Source organism: Amphiprion ocellaris, unplaced genomic scaffold (genome assembly GCF_022539595.1).
Source record: "Amphiprion ocellaris isolate individual 3 ecotype Okinawa unplaced genomic scaffold, ASM2253959v1 Aocel_unscaffolded170, whole genome shotgun sequence".
Lineage (NCBI taxonomy): Eukaryota > Metazoa > Chordata > Actinopteri > Pomacentridae > Amphiprion > Amphiprion ocellaris.
In genome coordinates, this window is record NW_026559334.1 from 1 (window position 1) to 12,033 (window position 12,033).

General features: G+C 38.9%; 1 protein-coding gene and 3 gene segments (V, D, J or C); 2 read left to right on the forward strand and 2 right to left on the reverse strand.

The window, feature by feature from the left end:
* Positions 1-889: 889 nt before the first annotated feature.
* Positions 890-2,256, reverse strand: LOC111585335 (Ig kappa-b4 chain C region-like). The segment is given in 2 exon segments: positions 890-1,380; positions 2,181-2,256. A coding segment is annotated over 1 exon segment (276 nt).
* A 1,144-nt stretch (positions 2,257-3,400) lies between these two features.
* On the forward strand, positions 3,401-7,980 carry LOC111587451 (immunoglobulin superfamily member 2-like). Its single transcript, XM_055008770.1, has 5 exons — positions 3,401-3,528; positions 3,636-3,954; positions 4,524-4,654; positions 7,348-7,443; positions 7,625-7,980. The coding sequence occupies exons 1-5, from the start codon at positions 3,477-3,479 to the stop codon at positions 7,945-7,947; spliced, it is 921 nt and encodes a 306-aa protein (XP_054864745.1). The 5' UTR covers positions 3,401-3,476; the 3' UTR covers positions 7,948-7,980.
* A 963-nt stretch (positions 7,981-8,943) lies between these two features.
* LOC111585337 (Ig kappa-b4 chain C region-like) lies at positions 8,944-10,681 on the reverse strand. The segment is given in 2 exon segments: positions 8,944-9,469; positions 10,621-10,681. A coding segment is annotated over 1 exon segment (273 nt).
* Positions 10,682-11,477: 796 nt separating this feature from the next.
* On the forward strand, positions 11,478-12,033 carry LOC129347247 (immunoglobulin kappa variable 4-1-like). The segment is given in 2 exon segments: positions 11,478-11,613; positions 11,690-12,033. Coding segments are annotated over 2 exon segments (393 nt in total).

The window sequence follows — 12,033 nt, forward strand, 5'->3', positions numbered from 1 at the left end:
ACATTTCTTTGTTTCGTTACAGTTTTGCCTCTGTTGCCTTGTCTTTTTGCTTGTTTATTTTGTTGTTTCTTTCTTTTAGTTTGTAGTTGTTTTGTCTAGTTCTGTATTAGTTTGCTTGGTTCGAGTTTAGTTTCGTTTCTCATCATGTGTGTTTATCTTTAGGTTCTTGTGGCTGTGTTCTCTGGCTCAGTAATCAGGTTTCTCCCCTCCATAGCTGCGTAGGGCCTGTGTGACTGTCAGTTTTAATAACTGCATTCATAATAACATTACTGTGTGTGTGGTGAACATATTTTTGTACCAGAATAAAAATTGTATTTATATTTTTTCTATACACGCCTCTGTATTCATTTGTGCACGTACCTGTGTTTAGTAGGGGAAACCCCTCTGTTGAGAGGCAGGATTGTTAACATTCTTAGGGTGGAAGTCCCTCGGTGGCGTTGTCGGTTCTGTGTTAAAAGAAACCAGAAGACCCTCACCAGTCCTAACTTGGTTACACATCTATCTACAGAATTTTTAAATAAAATTAAGGAATTAGGATTGCCTTTGTGTTGTACCCATTTATGTGCATGATGATGTGGTCTTTGATTTATTAAATACTTGAAATCTACTAATCTACTGTCAGGTTGCTGATTTATTTAATGGTGATTTTAACACTGTTTCCTTCACTATTTGTAGTTTCTTTGTTGTGTCAATACAAAATGAGACATTATGTTGAACTGTTGCAGTGAAAAATTCTCATGCGTTTTAACGAAGTTACTACAAAAAAAACTTGACTCTTCATCACATTGTCGCATCAAGTTCATGTTTGCATGTTTTAACTGGAATAAGACGTCTGATTAAACAGTAAAATCCTCAGAAACATTTTTCGATTTGAAGACAACATCTTTATTACGTGAAAACATGAGCTGTGACATCATGAGGAGGAAAATAGGACTATTTGAATCTTTATTTAGTTTGATGAGAGACAGAAAGAGAGAGAGTTCCAGAGAGCAGACAGAGAGTCAAACCAGTATGAGAGTCCCAGTGAGTGAGGTCAGGACTGGGAACACTGGTCTCTCCTCAGTGTCTGTGAGAGTGGAGTGTGGGAGCCCTGGGTGGCCTCACAGCTCACAGAGACCACCTTCCTCCACTGGTCTGCAGGGAGCCTCAGGGTGCTGCTCCAGCTGTAGTGGCCGTCCTTCTCCAGCACCCCGGGGCTCCTGCTCTCCTCCCAGCTCATGCTGCTGCTGCTGCTGCTGCTGCTGCTGCTGCCGTCCACCTTCCAGGACAGACTCCAGTCTGAGGGGAAGCCCTTGTTGGCCAGACACATGAGCGTGGCCTTCCCCTGCTGCAGCTCCTCACTGGAGGGGGGCAGCACCGTCAGGGTGGGAGGGACATCACCTAGGAGACACCAATCAGCTTAGAGGACAGGGAGCACACAGCTGTCACTCAAACATCACACACGTGGACACCTTCAGTGTGACACGCTGGATTCAGTCCTTCAAGGAGTTTGTGTCTCATGCTTTTTCTGCTCCAGCAGTCACTCACTCACTCACACATTGTTTCAGTTCCCTTTCAGAAAGCTCTCATGTAAATCAGCTCAGAGAGAATCATCTCACAGTTTCACCTCAAACATGTCCAACTACTCTGGAAACTAAACAAGTACATGTGGAAACATTCACAAGTTTCACTGCAAAATCACTTCAAAGTCTGGACTAAATATTAAAGTATTTAGTAGAAACAGAAAAATACAGAAAGTTATTTGAATAATATTCAGAGTTTTTCTGTGGATTTGAATCATAATTTACTAAACAGGTCAAATCATTTCATCCAGATGTAGAAACAATTTATGATCAAATGAGGAAGTTCAGATATTTTTTACACATTTTCAAATATAAATCTGTATCGACACTCCATCCAGGATTGAAGAACATGAATTTATTGATATTATCTTATAAAAAATTAACAGCGGGACCAATGATGTTTTATCAAATCCACATTTCAAGTTTTGTAATTTCTCAATCATGTAAACATTGAATTTCATCAAACCTGATCAGAGTTAGCATCTATGAGGAGGAATTCAAACTTTAGTACATGAAGTTTTTCTGAATTCAAAAATATTTTACAACTGGTCAGATTCTGAACTTTTAAAAGATATTTTAAAAATTAGTATTTAGTAGTGACTGAAAATATAAACTTACTTCCAACATCCAGTCTGGTTCCTCCACCGAACGTGTACCACAGTGATACAAACTGATTGAGTCGCGGTACAAAAACCTCTGACTGTAGAGAGACACGACTCTGACTTTGTCAGACTGAACTAAACCTACAAGCTCTCAAGATTCTACCATTAAAACCAGAAAGAATCATTTAAACTCTGGACCATCCACATGATTTATACTCAATGTAATTAATTTTTACATTTCAATATTGACAGAGAGCTTTGATTATGAGTCCAAAATATTTGTAACAGATTAAAATTTTCCTTTTCTGATGAAAAGAACAAGAGATAAAATGAAAAGAAAAAATCCTCCTGAAATGAAAGATCTTTAAATTGAACTTACTTCCAACATCCAGTCTGGTTCCTCCACCAAAAGTCCACCACAGTGATACAAACTGATTGAGTCGCTGTACAAAAACCTCTGACTGTAGAGAGACACGGATCTCTGACTTTGGAACAAACAAACTCACCAAAATCATTCACTGTTTGTCTCATTTTGTCAGCTGGTATGAAAACTGAAAATAACACAGAGCTGCAAATATCCATAATTTACATTTTATTTTAGTATATTTCAATTAAAGAATTTTATGGGTAAATATTAATTTTCAAAAGAGAAAATAAAAAGCAAAAACATGAATATTTCATACATATAAACTGTTGAATATATCATTCATGTAAAATTCAGTACACATTTATGATTGATACTGTGATAAATTGATTCATCCACTGATAAACTTTCAAAAATTCTTCTAAGTCAAAACAAAGCTCCAGTGTTCTGGGAGAGTTTATCATCCTGACAGCAGAAATGTAGCGTTTTTAAATTTCACAGAGTTTTTTTTTTCTTAAGATTGAGATGATAAAGGGTTCATACACATAAAGTATTTAAAAGAGAGACGATATCAGCAGTAAGTCCAGACATATTCCCAATCAATTCCGTAAATAATTAAATAATCCGCTGATAAACTCTCACTAAATGTTTGAAGAAGAAAGGAAATGTTTTAAAACAAGATATATCCAGAAGACTAAACCTGAATACAAAATCTTGTTCCTGATCAATATTCTGATAAAGTGATTGATGGATTGATAACCAGCATCATCACATTGATCCAAGTCCCTGTTGGAGTGAGTCAGACATTTCCATAGAGAACCACTTTGCATCAGCAGCACCATGCTCCAGTGCTCTGGGAGACTTTATAGTCCTGACACTTGAACACTGGATGACTGACAGCTGTCCTTCATCACAACAGAAGACACACAAATCCTCCTCATCAACAACATGACTCTGATCTGCGTCCTCATCTGGACTCTCCTCTGCTGCTGCTTCACAGGTAAAGTCCAGAGAATCCAACTCCTCTCCTCTATCAACATCCGTCCCTCTCAAATCAAGCCCACAGAACCATGATGCTGCTTTCTCTTTGTGTCTCTGTATCCTCAGAGTCCAGAGGACAGGTCACAGTGACTCAGTCTGGAGCAGTGAGCTCTGCTCTGGGAGGCTCCGTCACCATCAGCTGTAAGACCAGTCAGGATGTTTATGGCTCTGACCGTTTAGCCTGGTACCAACAGAAAGATGGAGGAGTTCCTAAACTGCTCATTTATTATGCTAGCAGCAGAGCATCAGGGATTCCAGATCGTTTTACAGGCAGAGGATCAAAGTCTGACTTCACTCTGACCATCAGTGGAGTCCAGACTGAAGATGCAGCAGTTTATTACTGTCAGAGTGGTCACTACATCAACAGTCAGTGGTTGTTCACACAGTGAAAAAGCGTCGTACAAAAACCTCCCTCAGTCAGACTGAACAGAAACTGAACTGACTGATGCAGTTCACTGAACACACACACACACACACACACACACACACATACACACACACACACAGACGATGTTAACATAGAAACTATACATGACTTTTCTGTTGCAGCTTCTCATCATCCTTTCAGTTCCCATAATCAACGTGTTCTTTTCTGATTGGCCAGAAAAGGCACTAGAACTGAATGTTTCCAGTTAACGAGAAGAAACTATTATGATCTTTTACCAGAGCTTTATAACTATTTATAATTTTGTCAACCCTGTTCAAATAAAAGACAAGACAACGACCAGCATCAGAAATCATATAGTTAAGATGTCATGGCCCCAATAGAATCTGTACAAACCCCAGTACCATAAAATATCATTTAAAATACATAAAAGTAAATGACTGATCTTCCTCAGATGTTCCCCACATGGTTGCACTCTCCCCTTTGATGTTGTATCGATGCAAATATTCCTGTTGAGGGATTAATAAAGGATCATTGGGTTTTACACTCCCCAAAATTTACTACACTAGCAGCAGAGCATCAGGGATTCCAGATCGATTTACAGGCAGAGGATCAAAGTCTGACTTCACTCTGACCATCAGTGGAGTCCAGACTGAAGATGCAGCAGTTTATTACTGTCAGAGTGTTCACTACATCAACAGTCAGTGGTTGTTCACACAGTGAAAAAGCGTCGTACAAAAACCTCCCTCAGTCAGACTGAACAGAAACTGAACTGACTGATGCAGTTCATTGAACACACACACAGATCCCAAAACGAGTTCAGTATCTTAAATTATTTTTATAGAAATCAAATTCTCTTTATAGCAGCTGTTCAGTTTTCATTCAGGTCCCATAATAATCACGTGTTTTTATCAGATTCACAAACAAATCAAGAGAAGAAAACCTGTATCTGTTCATCATTTATTGTCCTTCCAAGACACAGATCAGGCTCAGAAACCTTCATTATCAATGTTAAATTTTTGTTTCATCAAATTTTATCCATCTAGCACCAACTAACAACACGTCTCACCTTTAGATACGTCACATAGAAGTGAAACAGAGAAAATAACAAACAAAAGTTTCCTTTGGTTGCCTTTGAACAACAGTAGACAAGGAAGAAAAATTCCTTTTTGCTAGCCGGGAAGGACCAAAAAAAGCAAAAAATAATTAAACTCCTGCAGAACCAGTTTTAGGAAGGGTGAAAATCTGCTTAACCAGTAGGGCGAGGATCAGTGGGGACAGAGAAAAAAGATACAGATTAAAAAGACAATACATGAAAGGCAAACACTTTGTAAGTCAGTGAGGCCAGTAACTGCAAATTAGAGATGTGTAGCTCCAGATCCAGACACCTGCAGAAAGGACAAAACACAAAGTACAGAGACACAAGACACAAAGTTAGTGATGCAATGGTGGCTTATAAATGTAGACAGAAAGATGAGAGTAAAGGAGAAGATGTTTAGTGAATCATGAGAAGTTGTGCAGCAGTCCAAACCTAAAACAACACAAGTAATGGTTCATGTGATCCTGAGCAGCCCTAACTATAAACTTTCTCAAAGAGGAAAGCTTTTAACTAATCTTGAAAGTAAAGAGGATGTCTGCCTCCTGAACCCAAACTGGGAGCTGATTCCACAACAGAGGAGCTGAAAACTGAAGGCTCTGTCTCTTGTTCTAGTTTGGGAAACTCTGGGAAACACAAGTAAACCTGCAGCACTGAGAGCACAGGGCTCTGTTAGGATAATATGATACAATTAAGGTCCTTTATGATATGATGGAGCTTTGTCACTAAGAGATTTAAATGTGAAGAGGAGGATTTTAAACTCGATCCTGGATGTTACAGCGAGTTGGTGAAGAGACACTAATATGAGTGAAAACTGATTAATTATGCTATAGTTAGAAGAACGTTACTGGTCATTAGAGGTCATCTAGGTTTCTATGCCCTAAACACTGCTTTAAGTTTGACTAAATGATTTGTATCCTCTGGCATCATGAATAAATAGAACTGGGTGTCACCTGCATAGCGATGAAACTTTATACAACTAACTGATGTAAATGGATGAATTATCACTAACATGAACAAACAGGAATATGTCTGATAAATATGATTTAAACCAGCCTAGTGTTGTACTTTTAATCGAGATTACATGTTTGAGTGTTTATTATAAAATGTTGTGATTGGACCCCAACTAATGGAGACAATAATAATCCAAACAAAAGAAAACCGTGCTTTAAAGGGATGCACAGGTCTCATCTGAGCTCCTGGTTCCACCACCAGTGTTGATTTTATCTTGTTTGCTGTCTGTGTGTTTGTCTCTCCTCTCCTGTTGTCTCTCCCCTTTACCCTCACCCCAACCAGTCGAGGCAGATGGCTGCCCTCCCTGACTCTGGTTCTGCTGGAGGTCTCTTACATTTAACAGATTTCTGTTTCTCCATTGTTGTCAATCTTTGGATTTGTGGGTTTTCCATGTATAATTTTCTCAAGATTCATTTTTGTTTGAGAATTCTAAAAATTTGAAACTAAAGTGATATTGAAGGATCTAAACTGTGATATTTAAATCAGTCAGGCAATTCAAATGGATCCCCCTGAAACCTTTGTGAAATCAGACCTTTATGCCAAATGTCATTGGAGGCAGGTTCAGTATGTGGCCCATCTTTTCTGGTATAGATGGACAGAGGAATATCTTCTGCTGCTCCAAGAAAGGCAAAACAGGAAAAAAAATGAGTAAGAACAGGAGTGTTGGAGACGTTATTCTGGTGGTTGACCCCACTGCTCCAAGAGGGTTATGGCTATTTGGCAGAGTGTGAGGGACCAAGTCAGATGGAAGAAGTCTGATCTGCTCAGTGAGGCTCCAGACTAAGACTGAATGATTCATAACCAGTGTGAGCTGCTTCCTACACACTGATGGATGACAGGAGTTTCTTCACACAATCAGTGAGGGATGTAGTGCAGATTATTGCTTACATTGTGTCTCCTTTGTTGTAATTCATTGAAGTACCTGATTCTATGAAGGATAAAAACAACAGGACTTATTCATATGTATTTTGGGTTTTCACTTCACTCTTCACACATCCTGCATTTCTCCAACTTCAGCCTCAGTGAGATACTGAAAGAGTTTCTGTCTCATAAACCTCTAAACTCCTCCACAACATAACTGACATCTTGTCTTACTCCTGAGTGGAGATGAAGTTCTCTGCCACAGATTGTCTCTCATTAGGTGATGGATGATTGCAGTAGTCAAAGCAGTGAGCAGGAAACAGCCTGATGTGTTGAGGACAGCTGCAGCTGACTGACTCGGTGTGTTTGCATATGTGTCCTGCCTCTGTGCTCCCAGACGTTAAGAGCTCAGTGTTGATCAGTGTCTGTTCAGGCCTTTCACAGACTCTCACACAGCGGCAGTACAATGATCATGTTTGGGACTCTGCTGCTGGCCACCCTGGGGCTCCTTGTTCAGGGTGAGACTCTGCTGAAAACTCTGCTTCAGGATGATGGAAAAACACTGAAACCAGCAGCATGGACTTTTATTCCATCTGTTGTCCATGTTAAAGAAATGATCCTCATGTGTTTGGATGCTGATCATCTTTCTCCAAGCTGGATTTGTCTCAATAACTCTTCTCCTCTTTTTCATGTTTTCAGGCTCATCAGGACAAATCACTGTGGCTCAGTCTGCTGGATCTCAGTCTGTTGTTCCAGGACAGAGAGTCTCCATCACATGTAAAGTCAGTCCAAGTACTAGTTACTGTTTCAACTGGTACCAACAGAAACCAGGAGAAGCTCCCAAACTCCTCATTTACTGCTCTAGCAGTCGTCAGTCTGGAGTTTCTGATCGTTTCAGTGGAACAAAATCTGGAAATACTGACTTCACTCTGACCATCAGTGGAGTCCAGACTGAAGATGCAGCAGTTTATTACTGTCAGAGTGGTCACTACATCAACAGTCAGTGGTTGTTCACACAGTGAAAAAGCGTCGTACAAAAACCTCCCTCAGTCAGACTGAACAGAAACTGAACTGACTGATACACTTCACTGAACACACACAGACAGACAATGTTACCAAGCAAATTAAATATGACTTGTTCTGTTGCAGCTTCTCATCATCCATTTAAATCCAAACATAATCATTTGCTCTTTTCTGATTGGTCAGAAAACCAAGAAAAGTGACTGTGGGACAGTAAATGAGAATAAACTGTTATGACACAGATCAGCATCAGAAACCAAACAATCAAAGATGTCATGGCCCAAAAGCATCTGTAAATCCCTCATTACTGTAAAATATAATAGAAAATGTAAAAATCTAAATGATGAAAAGAAAACTTCAATATTAAGTGTAAACATAAAAGGTCAAATAATAAAAATGTGTAAGTCAGAAAGTTAATTCCTGATGTTGGAAACAGCAGTTGTGGAGCTTTCACAGATCTTCCTCAGCAGAATAAATCACCCAGTTTTCAGTGAAATGTAAATGAATGAGAGTTTGTTAGACTGGACAGTATCTAATTCAAACAGTCAAGGAGGCAGGTGCAGTCTATCCTATCTATCTATCTATCTATCTATCTATCTATCTATCTATCTATCTATCTATCTATCTATCTATCTATCATCTATCTATAAAGACTTTAAATAAAATTCAAATATCAAAGATTGTCATTGTGTTGTACCCATTTATGTGACACGATGATATGGTCTTTGATTTATTATATGCTTTAATTCTATTGTCAGGTTGCTGATTTATTTAACAGTGATTTCAACATTGACTTTACTTGTCACTGTTTCCTTTATTAATCATAGTTTCTTTGTTGTGTCAATACAAAATGAGACATTATGTTGAACTGTTGCAGTGGAAAGTTCTCATATATTTTAACAAAGTTACTGGAAAAAAAATCATTCATCACATTGTAGCATCACTTTCATATTTGCAGATTTTAACTGGAATAAGAAGTCTGATTAAACAATAAAATCCTCAGAAACATTTTCGATTTGAAGACAAATATCTTTATTACGTGAAAACATGAGCTGTGACATGATGAGGAGGAAAATAGGACTATTTGAATCTTTATTTAGTTTGATGAGAGACAGAAAGAGAGAGAGTTCCAGAGAGCAGACAGAGAGTCAAACCAGTATGAGAGTCCCAGTGAGTGAGGTCAGGACTGGGAACACTGGTCTCTCCTCAGTGTCTGTGAGAGTGGAGTGTGGGAGCCCTGGGTGGCCTCACAGCTCACAGAGACCACCTTCCTCCACTGGTCTGCAGGGAGCCTCAGGGTGCTGCTCCAGCTGTAGTGGCCGTCCTTCTCCAGCACCCCGGGGCTCCTGCTCTCCTCCCAGCTCATGCTGCTGCTGCTGCTGCTGCTGCTGCTGCCGTCCACCTTCCAGGACAGACTCCAGTCTGAGGGGAAGCCCTTGTTGGCCAGACACATGAGCGTGGCCTTCCCCTGCTGCAGCTCCTCACTGGAGGGGGGCAGCACCGTCAGGGTGGGAGGGACATCACCTAGGAGACACCAATCAGCTTAGAGGACAGGGAGCACACAGCTGTCACTCAAACATCACACACGTGGACACCTTCAGTGTGACACGCTGGATTCAGTCCTTCAAGGAGTTTGTGTCTCATGCTTTTTCTGCTCCAGCAGTCACTCACTCACTCACACATTGTTTCAGTTCCCTTTCAGAAAGCTCTCATGTAAATCAGCTCAGAGAGAATCATCTCACAGTTTCACCTCAAACATGTCCAACTACTCTGGAAACTAAACAAGTACATGTGGAAACATTGACAAGTTTCACTGCAAAATCACTTCAAAGTCTGGACTAAATATTAAAGTATTTAGTAGAAACAGAAAAATACAGAAAGTTATTTGAATAATATTCAGAGTTTTTCTAAACAGGTCAAATCATTTCATCCAGAAGTAGAAACAATTTATGATCAAATGAGGAAGTTTAGATATTTTACACATTTTCAAATAGAAATCTGTATCAACACTCCATCCAGGATTGAAGAACATAAATTTATTGATATTATCTTGTAAAAAATTAACAACGGGACCAATGAAGTTTTATCTAATGCACATTTCAAGTTTTGTAATTTCCCAACTTAAGTCATTTCAATCATGTAAACACTGAATTTCATCAAACCTGATCAGAGTTAGCATCTATGAGGAGGAATTCAAACTTTAATACATGAAGTTTTTCTGAATTCAAAAATGTTTCACAACTGGTCAGATTCTGAACTTTTAAAAGATATTTTAAAAATTAGTATTTAGTAGTGACTGAAAATATAAACTTACTTCCAACATCCAGTCTGGTTCCTCCACCGAACGTGTACCACAGTGATACAAACTGATTGAGTCGCCGTACAAAAACTTCTGACTGTAGAAAGACACGACTCTGACTTTGTCAGACTGAACTAAACCTACAAGCTCTCAAGATTCTACCATTAAAACCAGAAAGAATCACTTAAACTCTGGACCATCCACATGATTTATACTCAATGGAATTAGTTTTAACATTTCAGTATTGAAAGAGAGCTTTGTTTATGAGTCCAAAATATTTGTAACAAAACTAGATTAAATTTTTTTTGTGATGAACAAGAGAGAAAATGAAAGGAAAAAATCCTCCTGAAATGAAAGATCTTTAAGTTGAACTTACTTCCAACATCCAGTCTGGTTCCTCCACCAAAAGTCCACCACAGTGATACAAACTGATTGAGTCGCTGTACAAAAACCTCTGACTGTAGAGAGACACGGATCTCTGACTTTGGAACAAACAAACTCACCAAAATCATTCACTGTTTGTATCATTTTGTCAGCTGGTATGAAAACTGAAAATAACCCAAAGCTGCAAATATGTATAATTTATTGTTTCATTTAATATATGTCGATTTTAAATTATTCTGGGTAAATATTAATTTTTAAAACAGAAAATAACAAGCAACACATAAAGATTTCATACACATAAACTGTTGAATATATCATACAAGTAAAATTAAATACACATTTATAATTGATTCTCTGATAAATTCACTAATCCATTGATGAACTTTCAAAAATTGTTGTAATCAAAAAATAGCTCCAGTGTTCTGGGAGAGTTTATCATCCTGACAGCTGAAATGTAGCGTTTTTAAGTTTCACAGAAGTGTTTTCTCAAGATTGAGATGATAAACTATAAAAAATGCTCATACACATAAAGTATTTAAAAGAGAAACAATATCAGCAGTAAGTCCAGACATATTCCCAATCAATTGTGTAAATAATTAAATGATCCGCTGATAAACTCTAACTAAATGTTTGAAGAAGAAAGGAAATGTTTTAAAACAAGATATATCCAGAAGACTAAACCTGAATACAAAATCTTGCAAAATGTTCCTGCTCAATATTCTGATCAAGTGATTGATGGATTGATAACCAGCATCATCACATTGATCCAAGTCCCTGTTGGAGTGAGTCAGACATTTCCATAGAGAACCACTTTGCATCAGCAGCACCATGCTCCAGTGCTCTGGGAGACTTTATAGTCCTGACACTTGAACACTGGATGACTGACAGCTGTCCTTCATCACAACAGAAGACACACAAATCCTCCTCATCAACAACATGACTCTGATCTGCGTCCTCATCTGGACTCTCCTCTGCATCACTCAGGGTGAGGAAAATGGTTTTTCTGTGATGTGAAATCATGTAAGTGTAGCTGAGTTTCATTGTTTCTTCTCTCTCCTCAGGCTCTGTTGGACAAAATGTTGTTTTGACTCAGTCAGCAGCCAAATCAGTGCAGCTCGGTCAAACTGTCTCTATTGACTGTAAAGCCAGTACTAAAGTAGCTCTCTACTCTGGTTCACAATATTACCTGGCCTGGTACCAGCAGAAAACTGGAGAAGCTCCAAAACTCCTGATCTATGTTACAACAAGCAGAGCTTCTGGAATCTCCTCCAGATTCAGTGGAAGTGGAACAGGGAATGGAGTGGACTTCACTCTGACCATCAGTGGAGTCCAGACTGAAGATGCAGCAGTTTACTACTGTCAGAGTTATCATTACATCAACAGTCAGGATGTGTTCACACAGTGA